This window comes from Zonotrichia albicollis, chromosome 19 (assembly GCF_047830755.1).
Source record: "Zonotrichia albicollis isolate bZonAlb1 chromosome 19, bZonAlb1.hap1, whole genome shotgun sequence".
NCBI classification, from domain to species: Eukaryota; Metazoa; Chordata; class Aves; order Passeriformes; family Passerellidae; genus Zonotrichia; species Zonotrichia albicollis.
Window position 1 is genome coordinate 8975800 of NC_133837.1, and position 20061 is coordinate 8995860.

General features: G+C 43.7%; 1 protein-coding gene across 3 annotated transcripts in view; it reads right to left on the minus strand.

The window, feature by feature from the left end:
* Positions 1–20061, minus strand: part of MMD (monocyte to macrophage differentiation associated) — a 39683-nt gene that overhangs the window by 9230 nt on the left and 10392 nt on the right. For 2 of the 3 annotated variants that reach the window (XM_074554775.1, XM_074554773.1), the window contains exon 2: positions 246–327. In XM_074554775.1, coding sequence (XP_074410876.1) covers positions 246–327 — 82 coding nt within the window. Of the gene's footprint in view, positions 1–245; positions 328–6360; positions 6532–20061 lie in introns of those variants that run through there. The other variant, XM_074554774.1, reaches the window with a different exon arrangement.

Genomic DNA, 20061 nt, shown 5'->3' on the forward strand with positions numbered 1-20061 from the left:
AAAATATCAAGTTAAAAGACCTGTAACAGTGGTGAAAATGAATCTTGTGAAGTGTCTGAAGCTCTAAGAGATTTGGAACATTACCAAACATCTAATTTTCTGGACTGTTACAGTTAATGCTTATATGCACAAAACCAGAGAGAGGCTGTAGATATGAACACATCGAGGCAAAGGTAAGCATTTAGCAATCCAAACAGACAAAAATTTATTGAAAATCTGGTTAAAGAAGGCAGAAGTGTACTTACTGCATGTGTGTAACAGTTAGCAGCATGTTCATAGCAAGTGGGTTTGTAGCGGCTGTTGGCTGGGGCTGGGTGGTTCATGAACCTGTGGAATAATTAAGAATACTTTCAGGAAAGTTACTAAAACATCTCTCTGAGTGTCATGAAGGAAATGAAGGAATACTTCCAAACTTGGTAGTGTTAAAAATTTTAAGTACAGACATGTTCAAAGTAACTGTGATTTGAATTGCAAGTTCTCCCAAGTAAAGTCTCTTACCAGACACACATGTTAAATAAATTCCTGTGACTGCCTGATGCAGGATGATAAACTCTTTATTCAGGAGTTCACAAAGCAGACACTCTCTTTTCTGACAGTTTGGTCAGAGGAAGAATGAAACATTTCCTATTTAAATTACATGGCAAGAACTCAAATTATTCTTGAAATATGGAGTTCATCATAGCTGTCATCATAGCTTCTTGTTTTAAGAAGTTCTTGAACCTGCAGCAATATTCCATTTTGGAGCACTTGAACACTGATTTTTGACTCCTATAGCAAGCGGTATTTGCATCTCTGGAGCATGAGGTGGCTCATTTTTTAATCCTATGTCTGTAACTGAGATCCAAACATCTCCTACATGGGCATGATGAAAGGAGACTCTAATGGTCAGAGGAAACATTTCAAGACGTTTGCCATAGACATTCCATCTTTTTATCTAAGAATTTTCAAACATTCTAACAAACAAACACATCAAATGCAGTCCATGCAAGCTGAATAGAATATGATGAAACCCTAGAAAGTTTTGGAAGAATTTGCCAATGCAAACGTTTCATTTAAGCATATTAAAAAACCCAAACACTTGAGCTGTTTCCTGTGAAACTCAACAATTTAAATCTCTGCAGGAACACCTGTAAAAGACAGCACACACCTAAATGCAACAGTCAAATGAAAGCTGTGAATTTCTCCAGCTCCTGTCTGTTATCCCAGCACTGCTGAGTGTCCTACAAAAGTGATTATCTTTCACCAATAATTCCAGTTTACTCCAGATTTTTCTAAAACTATGCACTGACAATCAGTCAGGTATCCAAGCAGCCAGGAACAGCTTCACAAGAAATAAAGACCATGTTTGTATACTCAGAACCAAGAGCAGCTTTGTTACCTGGATTTATACAAAAAGCTTGTTAGACAAACTTTGGTCCTTCCCCATGTCTCCCTGGTTTAAATCAAAATGAGTCCTATTTTTATGACATCTATAAAATACTGCCCAACCTCAAAACAGGAGAAAACAAACAAACAACTAAAAAAATAAAATCCAACCCAAATGTTACAGTTGGCATAAGCAGTACCAGATTTCTGGAATATTTCACTTGGTTTTCTTGACTGATTTATTAAGTGACTTGGGAACCATTTTTTCTAAACTGATAGATGAAAATGTAGCAGCATTGGGAAAATAAGAGTGTCATGATCCCTCCCTCCCCAAACCATGGCAATTTCAAGAAACAGTTTCATTGGTACTAATACAAAGGCTAAGAAAAATGTGGATTTAATTCACAGACACAGAGCATAAATGGTTGTTAGCACATTAATAACCCTGCAGGAGTTAATGTATGGTTAAAAATGGCAATTCTTTTGTCAGTGAGAAATGGCACCTTGTTCTCCTCTCCAAGAAGACAATGACACTGTCATCACAAAGGCTTGCAGAATATTTAGAAAATTACTTTATTGCCAGTGCTTGTATGTCTTCAACAGCTGCTGAACACCATCTCTGTATCCTCTAAAGATGGAACATTCAGTTTGCTCAGTTCTGCTTCCAAGTCAGGAAAATGTTTAAAAATAAAAGCATCTGTTGGCTCAGTGAGTGGCCAGGCTTGGACTGCCCTTGTCCAACTCCATAAATCCAAAGTCATGGGAAACTTTTCACTTATCACATCTAGAATATTATTGCTTTTCTCTGTGGTGGTACCTTGGAAGTCTCACAAGAAGTAAAAAAAAATTTAAAAAGTCAAACTCAAACCTGAAGAACCAAAAGGAATAATTTTATACTCTGCAGCAGCTTTATAATTTCTGGTGCTCCAAATTTCTATGTTCGATACTATTATCATATACAAATCTATAAATAATTGATGCCTCCTAATGGGATCTTCTATTATCCAACATTAGCCTACTTTTAATTTTTTCCCCCTTTTTTTCAGTAGGAAATACACTGCATCTTTCTAAAGCAATCACATTGGATCTAGAGGTAATGTTAGATTTTAGAATTATGCACTAACACTTTAGAAATGAGGACCTCTTACTGTCACTAATTTAAAGACATTTATTAGCTATAGAACAGAACACAACGACAGTAACCAACCTATCCTTGCTCTGTTACCTACACACAGAGCTGGGCTTTTTCCCTGTTTTGTTTGTGGCAGCACAGGAATGATGCAAATCCTCTGTACCAGAGCTCCAGCATCAGCACCACCTCACCCATCCCCTTCACTTCAGTGTTTACACCAATAACGCAACACCCCTGGTGTGTTTTGGCAGGAGGGGAAGGGCTCAGTTTTACCTCTCCCTCACAGAAATGGGTCTCACAATGCCCCAGCACCAACTCTGCTGCACACCTGACAGACCTGCACCGCTCCCTTCTGAGAGGGATTGCCTCCATCCAACAGGCTGCACACCCTGGGAACATCTGCTCAGGTCACTACTCACAGGCAGCAGTCTTAGTAAAGCAAACTTTGAATTATTCCTCCTTGCCTTTTGATCATTAACTATTTATAAATGTTATCAGGAACAACTTCAGAGGAAGGATCATTGACGACGTGGCTGGAAGGGCAAAAATGCCAGCCAGAGCTTCTCACGAGTTCGTTTCATTTCCAGCCTGACAGTTTAGGCTTAATGTCTTAAGAAACAGATGTGGATTTTGAAAAGAGCTGCTCTGTGATTTTACTGATGTTCTCCTCAAAACCAGGAAAATTATTCTGACACAGAGTTAAAGCCAGTCATATACTCCTGCAGTTATAGACACACATGATATTGCAACACAAAGGCAGAAGAATGTGGTTGTTTATTCACATTCTAGAGGCAAAACAGCCCTGCTCTTTCTTAAAGATAAATAAATAAGCAAACAAACCCCATGCCACCACCAACAATGGATGTTTGTTTCCTGCCTTGTGAATACAGCAGCACAGGGACATTGCTCTTCCTCCTATCTACAGGTCACGTTTGCCTCTTCTGTAAAAGATAATTGTGGGAATTATAATCTCACCTTCCTAAAAGTGGAAGCTCAGTAAAGAGCATTCAGATGCTGTTCACTCCTAAACAAAGGCTCTCTGTAACACAGCCATTAAGGTTATTATCAAATGCAGGACAGACTGACAATGCCCCACTGAACTGGGCTACAGTTTACAGGAAATGTCTTTAATTGAAGCCTTTTTGATTCTCTAGCAAATCTCTAATGTACTTTTTACTAGCAGATCTAGTGAAACCAGAATCATTTAATCAGAAGATATGCAGCACATCCCACAAGGATGCACAAGTACTTGTCCATTTAAGATATTGATAATCCAAGATATCCAAGATAAAATATTAATGCCTTCAATACCAGAGTAAGAAATTTCTGAAATTAAGAGACTGAGAAAGGCTTGTAGCCAGCCAGGAGAGCAGAATGCTTTCACACTGAACTGAGCTGTGAGTTCCTTTTCACAATTTAAATTCTCAATGCTCAGAACCTGCTCAAGGCCAAGGAAGTTCAAGACTCAGAATTTCATAGCAAACAAACAACTTTTGATGGACATACTCCCAATATAAGCAGACAAAAGGTACTGAGAGAGAGATACAGCAATTTAAAACAAGAGGGAAGAAACTCACACCCCTCCCTTCATGCTACTTGATCTTTGATCTTGAAATACTTTAAATATTTTAAATTCTAAACATACAGACTGATCCATCCTGTGTGACAGACCCTAATCTCAAGCCCCTATTCATTTGCAAGGAACAGATGCTGTATGTTTCCCAGAGATTCCAGAATTAAGAGAAGATAGTATCTCAGAGACAAAGCAGAAAGAAAGTCCGAGGGCTCTTAATGCTTTGTCTCTGCATGCAAAGCCAGCTTAGAAAAATAAATTACAAAACCCCAAATCCATTGCACATATCTGTATGACATTTGTCTGGCATTACAACAAGCTTAGACCCCAGACTGCAGAAGGGAAAATAAAATCTTGCCCTATTGATGATTCCCATCTGCTGAATGAATTATTGTTTTAAGCATAAAGCAAATTGTCAGTAAAAACAGCAAGCACCGATAATGGCCTCAAATATCTGAATTTTTTAGTCTTTTCAGGAAGCATTTTTCCTTTATTCAGCTCAAAAGACCTCATACTTCCTTTCACCAGCTTAAAAGCACATTCCCTCTTTTTGTGCCTTTCTTTCTTTGTGCTTTCCAGCAGCAAGAGAAGCCATTTAGACCTAATAAGCCACAAATAACAGCATATGAGAAACTGCAACAACGTGGGCGTAACTCCACAAAACCGGCAGGAGCATAAATCAAATGGGGTTAAAAATTGCTTCATTATCTAAATATATGCTTCAGTACCTAGGATGTTACCTAAGCTCTTTGTTTTCAAGAGGAAAACAAAACAAAAAATACAGCAGGTCAGAACAGATCTGATGACCATTCAGATTAGATTTTGAAGAGAAACAAAAGGATTTATTAAAAGCTTGCTTGGACCAAATTTGGCTTTGACCAAATTAATTCAGTTAAAAGTAGACCCATCTTCCTCCACAGCAGGCACCTTCCTTCCTGGATTTGACAGTATCTAGCTGTGGTTTGTAACTGCTCACATAATCTTTACTATCTCTCAACATCTGAGGCACAGAAATAATTCAGATCAGTGCAGAAGCAGTTCCCTTATTTGGAAATATCAGTGAAATCCCACGCTGTGTGAAGGTTCACGTACTTACAGCACGATACTAAAGATAAAAGGAAATCTGCAATACTCTGAGAACCCACAAACAACTCTGCTATCACACATATATTGTGTCATGGAAAAAAGTGTCTGTGCATCCCACTGACCTCCCCAAAGCCTCCCCAGCCTCCTGGCAAGTATGAAAGGCTGCAATTCAAGCAAAGAGTGGGCAGCAATCACAAGTCACCCCAGGTGCTGCAGCACATCTGAGCTCAGGGGCAAGGGACCAGCCAGCCGAGGTGTGGGCTAGCACAGAAACAGCGTCCAACCGCATTAATATTATTCTCTTTCAGTTTTATTTCTCTTTTAATACTTAGGTTTCAGTTCTTGGAGCAAGTTGGTGAAAGGAGAGCAAGGCAGGCCCATGGCAGGTAGCTGGCCAGGGAAGCCCTGTGCAACCGGCCTCACCCAGGACGGGCTGTCCATCAACAGTTACTGGCCTGGCACGGGCACAATGAGGAACCCAAGCCCACAGATGCTTATCCAAGAACCACGATTGCAGTTACCCGATCAACCTCCCCGTGAACATGAGCAGCATCTTAAAGCTGAATGAAGGCTGATTTTCAAGCTAAAAAAGCATTGATTTAGATTGGATACTAGGAAGTAATTCTTCCCTGTGAGGGTGCTGAGGCCCTGTCAGAGAAAAGCTGCGGCTGTCCCGTCCCTGGAAGCACACAAGCCCAAATTGGACAGGGCTTGGAGGAACCTGGTCTAATGCAAGGTATCCCTGCCCATGGCATAGAGCTGGAACGAGATGAGCTTTAAGGCGCTTCCAACCCGGAGCATTCTGCGATTCCATGATACTCAATGCGCCCTCGAAGGCAGCAGAACAAGGAGCTCCATGGCCCCGCGGGGCCACACGGGGCCGGCGGGCGCTGACCCAGCCCGGCCCAGGAGCCACAGGTCGGGCACCGCGGGAGCGCCGCGATGCGCGGCTGTGACACAGGGCCGGATGCGCGAACCCTCACCCACTGAACAGCGGCGATGAACAAACAAACACAAACAAAAGACCCTCCTCACCCCCGCCCACTCGCGCCCCCGGGACCTCGATGCCCTCCCCACCCGGCACCGGAGAGAAAACCTCGGCTCCCCCATCCACCCCTCACCCCGCCCAGGGATTCCATCCCGCGGGGAGCGCCCCGGGCAGGAAAGAGGATCCCATCCCCGCCGGGGGTCGCGGCGATCTCACCTCCGGAACCGCCGCATGGGTCCGGGGCTGGGGGTCGGGCCGGGGGGCTACGGGCGGCTCCGGGGGCGGCTCGGGCCGGGCTCCGGGCCCGCATTGGCGAGCGCGCGGCCGCGGCGCGCAGGACGGCGGGCGCCGGGCGAGCTGAGCGCGGGGCCGGGCGGGCGGCGGCCGCTTTAACCGGCCCTGGCTCCGCGCAGCCCCCGCCCCGGCCCGCCCACCGCGGCCCGGCCCCGCCGCCGAGCGCGGGAGGAGCCGGCCCGGCCCGGCGCGGGCTTCCGCGGCATCGCCGCTGCGAGGTGGGGCCGGGGCACCGCGGAACGGGGCCGGAGGAGCGCCGCGGTGGGAGCGGGGAATGGGGCTGGAGGAGCGCCCTGGTGGGAGCGGGAGCCGCGGCCTGGCTCCCGAGGGTGGCCCGGCCGGGCCGGGGCTCCGGGCAGCAGTGGGAGGCAGCGGCCGCGGCGGGGCCGGGGCTGGCGGTGCCCGGGGCCCGGCTGCAGCTCGTCCCGCGGCCTCGCAGGGGATGGAGCAGCCCCGGGGCGCTGCTGGGGACAGCGGTTTAATCGCCATTGTCTCAGCTCGTTCAGCAGAGAGGAGGGCTTGGCGGTGGCAGCACGCTTCCTCTTCCCGGTGTGGGAGCTGTGGGAGCCTTTCTGCGACGGATTCGGCACGGACTGACCCGGGTGACTTCACCCACCCGCCCGTGGGGTCCATCCCGGCGTGGCACAGGAGAGCACAGAAAACGCCGTGGCTTTGCTGTCACATAAACCTGCACGTGGGATTATTAACTCCACTCCAAATCGGGGTTACAGTGGCCAGACTGTTTGGCAGAGAGAAACTGGCTGGCGGGTTCCCGTCTCTGTGCCCTAATCTTACCTACTCAAACCTAACTTTGCCAAGCAAGGGTTATTTCACTGAGTGAAGGGATCATGTCAAGCTTATTTCTGTAAGGCGAACGTGGCGTTGCCTTGTACAATGCAAACAGGGCATGAATTAGGAGAATATTATTATTATTAGAATTCTATTTATGCTATTTTTCTAATCTAATATCTTGTTTACAGGGGGATTTTGAACAGTCCCAGCCCTCAACAAAAGTGATTAGTAGAGGCACACCAAAGCCATGCACGGGTTTAGACAAATAAACCATACTCAGTGTCAACATCTTTTGTGGTAGGACTGATGCAGACAGGATCTGCTGGCAGCTGTGCCATGGTTTGTAAGTCATCTCCCAAGCTGAACGTGTCACCTCTGCCAGGTAACCACCTCCAGCAGAAGGAAGTATCAGCGTCATGGCTTGGCTGCATGTCAGGCTCAGTCTGACTGTTCATGGCTCTCTCCCTTTACCAGCTGTTCCCTGGTGCCAGCAGTGGGCAAAGGATTAGGTGGTAACAGTTTTGTAAACTGCCATGGCAAGACTTGCCCCTCAGCTTCTGTAGTTCCAGTAAAGAATAAGCTCTTCTGATACAAATTGCAGATTTTGTTCTCCAACAGGGGTTTGGTTGTGCTAGGGCAGGTGAGGCTGGGCCAGGAGACTTTTGCAGACAGCTGCTCAGCTTTTCTAAAAAAGGAGGGCAGAGCTTGATGCTGGAAAGGAGAGCTCCTGAAATGCAGAGCCAAGCTAGTTCCCTGAGAAATACTGCCATTAATTTCAGTGAGGTATCACTGTTAATATGTTGGTATAATCTGTCATCTGATTTTGCAGTGTCACTGGTAATAAAGTTTCATATTGCCTATGTTATCTGTTAATTCAAAAGGAGCAAAGTTTGAGGACGCTGCTGAAGAGCCCAGACCTGCACACAGCTGCATTTCAACAGCTGAAGTGCCAGCACTGTCCTGGCTTTATATTGAGGTAGGGCTTGTGGTGATGCAGCTGCCTTCCTGCTCAGTACCACATACCCATCCTTGCATTCCTCTGTAACTCCCCAGTAATTTGCACTTTCAGGTTGTAGAAATGTTCTGGAACATGTGATGTGTACACTATGACTGGAAGGCTGGCTGCTTTGTGGTTCTGGCAAAAAACTGGGCTGACTCCTGTAAAAACAGTGCACTGACACCTTCAAAGGTACACACAGAGGTGTTGCATCTTGTCTCCATCTCCTCTCATTCCCTCTGCTCCTCTTTGACTCTTTCTTCTGCCTTCTCCCAAGCCACTGTCGTTTTAATTTCCTTCCCTGCTGCCTTGGACATTTGATCTAGACTCACAAATGTGTCAGAGTTCTTCTCCTTACACTTTTCAAAGCCTGTTTTTCCACCTTTGTTCTGTAGACACAGATCTGAAACCAGTGTAACTTCCTGTTGCTGGAGCATCAAAGATAAACAAATTCAAGATACAGTAAAAAAAATAAATACTGTTCAGACTTGTTTACTTTGAATGAAAACAAGAACATTCATATCATGAAGCTTGACTGAGTGGAACCAGGGTAAGAATGCCCCAACCATCATGACAATGGTGATGAAACTGAAAGATTTTTTACTGGAAGTCAGTGTCTATTAAGGAGAGCACTAAATTACTCAGCACAGGTATTGTTAGAGCAGTCCTGACCAATAACATATTTTTAGTACCAGTGACTCTTGTTGAACTCATCTCTGTAATTGTTTTTGATGATACAATGAATCAGAGTGCCTTAAAAACATGGCAATAAAATAAAGCCCTAATTATGGACCAAGGAACCATTAAGTCTAAATCCTAAAAATTGGCATTCAGTATACAAGATTAAGGAAGCAAAAACCATGTTAGTTTGGTTACTCATATTTACAAAGTAAGGAAAACCAGATCCTTCAAATACCTTAAGTAGTTTTGATTTTAAATGTTCTTAAGACTAGAAATATGTCATTGTGCACTCAGCCAGAAATGCATTTTAATAAATGAGTCAGGGTTACAAGAAGGATGAAAGAACTTTTCTTACTGAATGCATCCCTGTTGTGGGGCCCAGTCATGTAGTGTGCTTGGAAGGAGCAACATGCTGAACATGAACAGCCAAGGGTTGATTAATAAGACATTTAACCTATTATTTTTTCATGGGACAAAGAGACTTTAGTTCTGTAAGGTATTTGTAAAATGGGTTTCCAAAATGTACCAGGCAATCCCAGTCTGATACCCAGCAGGCACCCATTTGGTACCACATAGGTGTTTGCATAGCAAATCTGTTACTCATTACAATTCTTGACACTCAGGAGTACATGAGCTGTGTGGTTCGCCCTTATTATTTTTAGGTCAAATTGTGCCCATGTACAATCTCCTGCCCATCCTTCACAAGCACTGTCTGCTTGTCTGGAGGTGGAGGAGTTTGATGAGCATTAAACTGTCACATAAAGACATACTGAATTCTGAAAGAGACATTGACTATCTGTATAGGATATGCAAAGAGGGACACAGAAACAGGGTCTGTAGTTTTCCCTGCATTGCAAAATTGTCCTGGGTTGTACAAATCCATCAAATGAATAGGCAGGCTCTGAAAACTTCCTTTTCCCCACCCAAGATGAAAAATGGAATTGCCACTGGGATGCCAGAGGTGAATGAGATTCTGTCAGGAGGTTATATTGATAAAAGTAAACATCCTGCACAAAAGCTGAGTTTCTTTTGGCTGCTTTGCACAGATGAGTTCTTATTGCAAGCCTGCACAATAACCAGTCCCCTGATTGGTTAAACAGATAACAGAGCAGCAGTTCCTCAGTTGCCAACGTGGATGTATCAGTGACAAGACACGGCTCATGCTCCCAGCTGCTCACTTTTTGGAGCTGGCAGTGTGATGGGCTGGCTTCAGGGGCAGAGAGCAGGACACCATGGCTCAGGGAGCCAGTTAAATGCAGTGGGGAGGGAGCAGAGCAGCACAGCCTTAGTGGGGCACAGGAAATGGGTTTGGCACGTGAAACTCCGAACCCACTCTCAATCTAAACTGGAGAGTAAATCAAGCATGTGGGGTACATAAAGGGGAGAAAAGTACTCTTCTGCTTTCTTTTGACTTCAGAACAAACAGAATATGAGGATTTAGCCTTCTTGTCTTAGGGATGTGCATGATAATGGAGGAAGGTGGTGGTTTGAGAAAGGTTTGATTTAGAAGCTTTAGTGGTAAAGCTCTTTCCTGTTTTTGGATTTAGGGAATACATGGTTTGGGCTTTGTTAGCATGTTCAAGGACATATGGCAGCAGAACTACCCTGTGAAAAGTTTATGCTTTATGTCCTGCAGACAGCATGGATATAGCTTTTTTTTTCCTTGCTGCAAACTGACCCAGATTTCTGCTTTTATTTGACAGTCTTTTTGAGCATAGTGTGAAGGAGAGGCATTGCTTCTGGAAATGCATGTCAATAGTCTTGTGAAATGAGCGTCTCTCCCTCCCTCAGCCTTCCCCCAATCTAATTAATAAGGTCATCCCACTGAAGGCAGGCTTATAAATAGCTTTCCAAGCACTAATGGAATTAGTTCTGGCCTGGACAACTTTTCCAGGGTGACACAGGTATCGAAGAAAAGCTTGCTCCTTGACATAGACAGCCACTTACAGCAGGAAATGTTGAAATGTAAACATTTACCTGATGTCCCAGCTCTTGCTGCCAGCACTAAACCTGAAATGGGATTACAGCATTGCTACTTACATTGTAGAAAGACTTGCAAGTGAAACAAGGGATTTTAGAGGGATGGGCCTTGTATTAGATTACATTATTCTGGATAATGAAATGTCAAATTCTGCTGAAGGTTTCTCTTTTGTCACTATTTCTGAGGAAAGTGTATTTTTCATGTCCCACAAACCCACAAGATTTTGTGAGGATAATAAACAGTTACCATGGGGAATAAAATCGAAGTACTTCCAGTCGATAGGAATCTTTACTGTGACAGCATTTAATGGGAAGGGAATAGCACAGCTATAAACTCTCAAAAGAGAGTCATGATTGAAAATTGACTATTTAAATCATCAGTGAATGGAGCCATAGAACCCCTTCAAAACCAATGGCTGAATTATTAACATTTAAAATCTGGTGTGAGACTGGAGTTTTATAACGAAAATAAAACCTAAATGCATCACAGAAAATGTAAGCTCTGATTGTTTAAAAAACTTGAACCAAGATGTAAAGAGAATGTATCTGATTCAGGAACTTCAAATCAATAAGCATGAAGCTCCCAAAAACATGTGACAAACATGAAATTATAATATGATTATCTATGTGACTAATGAAATTTAATTACAGTTAAATAATGGAGAAACATTATTTTGCACTCTGTTCTATTTGTTCTATCTTCACAGTCTGTTCTTCTATTTGGCCTGTCTATTGCAATAATCCTACCATGTATTGCATTTCCAGTAAACAAAAGGACATTTCAAAGATTTCAAAATGCTTATTGGGAAAACCGATGAAGGTCAAATTTTATATTAATTCATCTTTTCTATCAAATTCCTTACTGTTGTATGTTCTGAATATAACCTTCTGCTTAAATGAAGTTGACACGAGGGCAGGAGGTGCTTCTTCATGTAACTGAGAAAAGATCACTTTTTTAGAGAAGGAGAGAAAAACAGCACTTTTCAGTCTCTGAAATGGCCTTGGACCAGCTGCACAAATTCTGAGTCATCAGATGAATCAAGTCTGTTAATGACTGCAGAGAACTTTTACTTCAAAAAATGCAGAAGCATCCTGCTTTCAGATATTGATTCTGTAGTGCTTCCTTTGGGAGGCTTTAGTCATAAAGGTGCCAGATTTCAAGGCTTTTTTAGAAATAAAAAATGTGAGAAGGGTTTGGCTTTTAATAATTGTACCATAAAAAAGATGGTGGCCCACAGCCCTTGGAACATCTATCAGTTTCTCTAGCAGAAATCAGTATGGAATCTTGGCTGACAGGCAAAGAGTGAGTTATTAAAGGTAAAATTCACTCATAAAGAGAATTTTATATGAAAGGCCAAATCAGGACAACCTGACTCAGGAGCTAAGCAGCTGCCATTGCCTTCAGCTTCAGACTGGAGAACACCTGAAAAATCACAATTCAGTTTCTTAAACCAAAGGGATAAGAGTCATGAGGATCTGTGTTGTAGCCTGCATTTAGGAAGTCTACAAGAGAGAATAAAGAATTACTCTATTGTAACAGTATATCCTCTCAGTGTCATTAGATCCTAGGAGATGAGGTCTCTCACCCCATCCTCCAGTTGTCTCATTATCGTGGCCTGCAAAAAAAAGCCCCAGCTGTACCCCATCCTTGGGGGAAAAAAAAGACCATTTTTGCCCTCCCTCATATATAGGATTTTAGCACCCAGAAGTGGAGGCTTCTGAAGATTTTTTTAGCATGTGTTATCCGTGCAGAACTAAATTATTTCTCTTTGGACCCAATATTTTAATATATCCTCAAATTCTTTAACAGAAGTAAATGAAAAATGTTCACCCTTGTACCAAAGCCAAAATAAAGCAGTTCTTTGTTTGAATCCTGGTACAGAGTGGAGCATCTTTAACTGATGTTTATAACATCCGTACACAAAATCTTTTCCCCTCCTTTCTTCTCCCCATCACTGGGATTTTGCTCTGTGAATGTCTACCATCCACTCTTAGTGTGCCAATCACTCTTAATTCCTCATCTTTGACTTCACAATCAATGAAGGGAAATAAGCTGTTACCTAATGGGGCTGACACAAAATCCATTTAAGTTAACGGAAAGACGCTCATTGTTTCCTATCAGCCCTAGGTCAGGCCAGAGTGAACAGAGTGGGTGGAATTTAGCCTGTCATTTGTCATCTGAGAGGAAATGATTCCTACATCCCACTTGGACTGCTTAGAGATTTTAAACATATTTAGCAAAAGGAAACATTGATTTCTTGTCAGTTGTTAAATGGTTGAAATTTTACTCTGGTTGGATAGTCTCTCAGTTTAAAATGATACTTAGTTCTCTCAATACTAAAAAAAAAACCCCAAATATAGGAGAGAAAGATCAAGGTGAGTGTAAGTCAGTGAAACTGAAGAGGTGCCTGAGTGCCCTGTGCAGGTCATGAAGCATCATCTGCACAGGAGCTCAGCCCTGCTGGCAGGGCCTGTGCACTCACCCTGCCCTTCCAGCCAGCTAGCTGACAACCTCTCAGTGTTGTTTATTTTAGGTTTCCTAAATGTATTTGGAGAGGGAGAAAACATCTGTATTCCAACGCATAGCGCTGCCTCAGGTCTTCTAGGTTTTGTAAACAGACTTAATAAAATATGAATCCATTTTTCTCTCTTGCTTGCAAGTGTTTAGAAATATCATTCAGAAGCAAAACGAACATGTTCTTTAATATAGCCCAGCAAACATCAGACACACTGTCCCTACTATATCTCCCAGTCTGAATAAGGCTTGTTAGCCTTGGGAAGAGAGAGCAGAGTGCCTGGCAGGGACAAGAGGATCTGAGTGATTGTCTAACTTCCAATTCCCCTGATAAGTTTAGAGACTTTCTGCAGTGTTTCTGCAGACTGTTATTTAAGGACAAAAGTCAAAATGTTCTGTTTCTTGGTTATGGTGTGTTACAAAGAGTAAAGGGAGTTCTGTTTCACCATGTCCCTTCTGAACAGCAGGGAACTCTTGGGATATATCATTTAGTTGCTGATGGCCAGGCCAAGTTGCTGAGAGGTCAGAAGACTTGCAAGAAACAGAGACATCAAGAAGTTTGATTTCAGTGCAAATTTATCTACTCTGCTCCAAACAGTGATTGCAAAACAAGTGTTAGTGCTGCTAGCAAGCTTTGTGAGGCCTCGCATCCACCATCCACTTAGTTCTGTCTGTCCTTGAGTTATAAAGAGTTATAAATTGTGTTATCTTCGATGGAAGAGATGGTTTTTCAGACAGACTCTGACCTGACTTCTCTTTCTGCTGTGGTGGACGAAAGTCTACAGCATTCCAGTGATATTACTGAGGAATTGGATTCACACAAATGAGACTCTGACCCTCACATAATTGCTGGAAGGACTAAAGGGGAAAAAAAATCCCTAATACTTGGGAAGTTTTTAGGAGCCATTTGGTAAGCGATCGGGTGAACAACAATCCAGAGGGGGCACAGAAGTCCCTCAATATGTTTTTAAAATTCCTCAGACAGCAAATTCCTGTCCTCCAGATTCCTGGGTCTTGAGGCTCAGTGAAGTATTTGTAAGGAGAGGCTGGTTGAACAAAATCAAGAAATAAACAGAGAATGCCCCTGATGAAGAGCTGAAATAGAGATTTTTGTGGGCACAGATCATGTTTTTCCAGAAACTGTTCCTTCCCAGGGGCTGTAATGCCTGAGCTGCTTCTGGTTGCCCACAGAGGGGAGTGGGGAGCCTCACCAGGGCCTAACCTTGTTCTGCTGCACTGGGTGTTACAACCTCTTATCTGTTGCTTGTGGGGGCCAAATTGCAAGGCCACATTTTTGGGAGCAGAACCCAGAGCCTTGGAGGAAGGCCATGCCTTCAATCTCTGTTTCCTCAGTCGCTTCCCCAGCGCTGGGGCCATGGTGCTGGCAGGGGATCAAAGCCCAGGAATTCTGTGCTGTGCTCTGGCTGTTCCTCCTGCCTGGGGTCACAGCACTCTCCTCCTTTCTGTATGGTTTCAGCAGGATCAGTTTTATAAATGACAGGGAAAGATGCAGCCCTGGTGTGAGAGTGGGGCTGGGGAGGGCGTAGGGCTGCAGTGTCCCAGACAAACCAGGTGGCATCTGTGCCCTGTCCTGCTGCTACCAACTGCCCAAGGCTCATTTCAAACAGCCTCACATCTGACAGAAGTAGGAATGGTGGCTTCTGAACTGCCTCCAATTCTTAGGAACTTTGCAGGAGTCTTGTAATAGCATTTTGCTTAATTCTAGAAAACAACCCCAAAGCTATTAGCAACCTGGCACCGGAAAAACCTCTGTGGAGGTTTAGTCAAAATGACAAAAGTCACTATCCAAAATTTATAAATTTTCAGTTTTTCAGTGGAAAAGTCCAAAATTCCCAGATTTTGGCAGTAGACCTGTACTGGGTACATTTGCACTAACATTAGCCATTTAAAAGCTCCTTAGTGCTATTAGAGACAAAAAGGAGAATGCTTCCTTTGAGGAAAGATGCCCCTTAACAAAGGAGAGGAGATACTCTAGAGGAGTTAATCTCTTCCCTTTTGTTCTTGAGTTCTGAGGGGGGCAAAGGCTCAACTTTTGGATGGTGACATTAATCCCACACAAACTGAGCAATGGGCTGTGCCTCACTTGCAGCTCCTGCAACATGGAAGGTTAAAATAAATGGTTGTTCAACTCCAGGCTGTATAGTGCATGACACATTAGTGCTGCTTTTAGCCATCAATATATTGCTATTTAAAGATGACTGAGATTTTTAAGTCTGATGATTATTCATATTAAAAGTGTTTCTTTTTCATTTGAGATTTTATGCTGTCATGCAGACATCTCCACAATTAAATGTGTGCTCAACTCTTTCTGTCTCCAGTTAAGTAGATATTAATGGGAACCTACCAAAAACAACTGCCAGAAATGTTCCTGCACTTTAATTAAAAAATATTATATCAAATTACAGTGATGGTAAAAGACCAGTATGAGATCACTAAAGGGAATCAAGGCTGAATGGTTTTGGAATAATCCAAGGTAGTTTGTTCAAACTGCTCTTTTTCTCACAGTTTTTCTATAGTCACAGCAGAGACCTATTCTCTTCAGCATAAGGAGGGGTTTAAAATTAAACACTTTTAAGCACAAAATCTCTCCACTTATAAAAGAGCAGCACTGAATTTTCAAAATCAAAGATCTTAATATTAGGGAGCACCAGAATTCAAGTCAAGTCTGTCTTAGCCTCTCTCTGTCTAATATTGCACACTATTTAATGCCATAATCAAACAGTATTTTTCCTGTGGGAAGAATCACACAATTGAATGGACTATGTTCACTTTGGGAGTAGCTACACAATATTTCATTTTCCATGTGTGGGATAGGGTTTAATCCAAGCTGGGAGGGAGAGGTCTTACACAAGTCTTGATAATCTGATCTGATCCTTAGTCATTTACAGACCAGCCCTAATCTAACCTGGGCACTGAATGCTGAAATTTTTCTGCGATTTTTTTTGTCTTTAGAATTTTCTGTCCCTACAGCAAGAACAAATCACCTGCTGCAGTGCCTGCAGGAGGGAACTGCCTCACTGAGTAAACAACCATGGCTTGATCCTGCCTTCCCAGGGAGCAGATGGATGCTTGGGAAAACCTGAGCTGTAGATGGTGTTGTCTCCACTGACTGGAGATCCCAAAGGTGCTCTTTTTACAGCCACTTCCCAGGCCAAAGCTCTTCCCTGTGCAGGAGGATTTCCATCCCTGTGCAGGAGGATTTCCATCCTTGCAGCATTGCTCTGTCATGACTTTGTCTCTGTTCCAGGCTATGGAATGGGGCTGAGCTACACCTTACACAACCTGCAGACCAAGCTGGAGGCCCATAACACAACCAAAACTGGATTAATTCTTTTGTAACAAGTGAGTGGGACCTTAAATGGGTATGTTGTTTGTACTCATCCCTTTGCTGCTAAGGAGCAGAGAACAAATATTTGTACAACTGCCTTCACAAATCCAGTTCACATAAACCCTCTGCCCTCCCTGCAATAAAAAGCTGCCAAAAAAGACTGGCTGTTCATTAAAGTTTGCTGTGGGTGATGAATGTGGCTGCCTCCAAAAGCAGTCCTGTCCTCGAGACTGAACACAGCCTGGCAGGAGTGATCCAGCTGTTCTGACTGGCTTGGAGGGCACATCCTCAGCCTTTCTTGGGAGCTCTGCCTCCAGTGCAGCCAGGGATGCTCTCTGGACCTTTATTCCAGCTGATTAGCTGCACAGCTTTACATCCCAAATCCTGCTTTTTATCCCTAAATGTGAAAACCCAAGCCAAGCAGCTCAGAGTCTCTGCTTTGATCACAATTTACCCACTGCAGCAAGGGGTTGCTGGAGGAGGGCTGGAGAACAGCATCATGAAGATGTGTCTGCTCCAGCTGGGAATTTCTACACAGTTCCCAGCTTGGAGGGGAATGGGACAAAGCCCATCCTTCTGCTGGCAGTCTCACAGAGGAGATGGCAAAGCTACTTGTATTTGTTGTCAAAAATGGACAAGCTAACAGGGGCCACAGCCTGAGCTAAGCCGGTGGGAATGTGGCAGCCACTCTGCATGCCTGCCCAGGGAGCTGTGCCAGCTCACCTCCACCCTGACCTCACACAGCCCCTGTTATTGCAGCCCTGAGTCCAGCTCTGAGCAGAGCTCTGTCCTCAGCACAGGAGGAGGGTTTGTTTTGATGGCAGGATGATTAATGAGCCTCAGCTCCACAGCTGTAAAATCCCTGGGGAGATGGGGCATGTCTAATTTGTTCTGTGCCACAGCCAGGTGAGCACAGCACCAGGCCCCTACTCGGGCATGACTGTGCTCAGGCTCAGGACTCACCTGACTGCAAAAACTGCAGCTGCTTTCCTCATTTATAGTGCCAAAGCTGGTATCCACTAACCATTCCACTTGAAAAATACCTCCCAGCTCCCTAGAGAGGCCACAGGGAGAACTGAGACCATCAGCTATAGCAAATCTTTCTTTTGGGATCAAGGAAATTGCAGTCACTTTGCTTATACTGGAACTTGAAGCAGCATTGAAGGAGTGAGCCCTGTCTTCTGCTATCCTGCAGGTAAGGCAGTGAAGCTCATCTCTTTTTTTTATTAAAAAATGGGCTAAAACCAGTGTAGGAAAAAGCCATCCTCAATCAAAGAAGCCCTTGGCTGATGGCAGGTCCTGCCCTGCAGAGCAATGCTGGCCTGGGGCAGCATCACTGCAAGACTCTCATGATTTAAGGCCTGAGGGTATTTTCTATTTGCACATTCATCCTTCACATAACCATGTCCATGTTTACATATGGCTGATCCAGATTTTACCCTGATTTCCCAACCAACAATCCCTGTCATTTCCTCCTTGACTCACCTCAAAGCCAAACTGTTCAGTGCTGGTCTGGGAGTGATAAAAACACATTTATCCGGTGTTGGATAAATGCACTGAAGCAGCAGCAAGAACAGCTTTGGTGACACTCTTCCCATATGGCAGTGTGGTTTATTTTATGTTCACTATGGTTTATTTTTTTATTTTATGCTAATAAACTCTGCAAATATAAATATCAAGCCAGACTGGTTTGTGTGGGTATTTGACATTGATAGAATAAATTACCTTTCCCACATACTTTCCATTATATATCTGCTTCCATTTTGTGCTGCACATGGGCATGGGAAGGAAACCTTTGCCATCACAGCCCTTTGCAAACACAGTTCTCTTCCAAGCTTTTGGTCTTACTACTAAATAAATATGTATGCAAGATAGCCCTGGTATAGTACTAGGAAAACACAATTATTTATACAGCTTTCAAACCTATACAAATTCTATTTTTTCACACAGCAAACTTGTTCTAAGGCATGGAGCTGCAGAGGATCTTCCACAGCTGTGCTTACACCACCTACAGGACCACAAACCCAAAATGCACAGTAGATACCAAACCTGTGGTTTTTTCACTGAACCCAAATGAAATGTCTTCTTACCTCAAGGGAAACAAAATACACGTGGGAGCTGAATTTCCTCTGGAGGTACCCAACCCTCTCCTTTGGCTGTGAAAGCAAACTGAATATTTAATCTGGCACTCACGTAGGTAAAAGAGGAGCAATTCCATAGCCATGAGCTTGGGCTTGAAATCTGATTGACCTCATAACACTGGTTCTGGAAGAAATCATCTCACCCAACAAAAAGGGTAACAGAAAGAAATTTTTCAATACCCTGAAAGACAACAAGATGCCTGGACAGTTTTGAAGCTTTTTGCTAAAAAAAAAAAAAATACAGCTGAGTTTCATCAACTGCTGACAAATATTTTATTTTCATTTACAAACCCCTGTGGGTACATAGTCCCAAACCACTCCCAGAGCAGCATCAGTCTGGCTCTAAGGCAGAAGTCCTGTCCCATTCCCATCCAGGGTGAGTGCTGCAGCTGCTGGGCTCTGTCTCCACATGTCCCAAATTTCAAACCTTCCCCGGGTTCCGTTCAGACCCACACGGCCAAGAAGGGGAGAGCCCCAAGCCCAGCATTTCCTGAACTCTTCGCATTCTTAACCATTTCTATTTGGTTCATTTTCTTCCACTTCACTTCTAGGATGGCCCTGCCAGGTTAGACACAGCTCCTGAAGCCTTGCAGAGATGTTTTTATATTGCATCCTATATAATGATATATTCTTATGCATTATATACAGTCTTATATGTATTTATACACACAGACAGAGGCAGGTCAGCCCTGGTTTGCCAGCTGGACTGGACTGCAGGAGGGACAGACAAAGAGCAAAGGCTGGGGAGATTTACAAATCTGCTCTATACATTGCAGCAAACCTCATGCAAAGTCAACATGGCCTTGCATCATCAAGCACAGGCTGGAGCCAGGAAACAGCTCAGCTGGAGAAGCCACAGAATGAGGAGAGAACAAGCCTGTTCAGGTAAGAGCTCTGCATCTGAAAACATGTCCTGACATATTCACAAGAGGAGGTTAGGTATTTTTGAAGTTGATTTTTCTTTTCTTGCAACTCCCTAATCCTCTGAGCTCATTAAAATGAAGACACTTTAATTTCCAGGAGTGGCCAAGAGGGAAAGGTCAAGGAAGGACTTCTTTGTAATGTCGACTCTCAAATTCCAGGGAGAAGAACAGCAGGATTTTCATTAAACCACCATCAAATTCTAAATTACTGCACTGTCAAAGGAAAGTAAGACTGCCATTATACA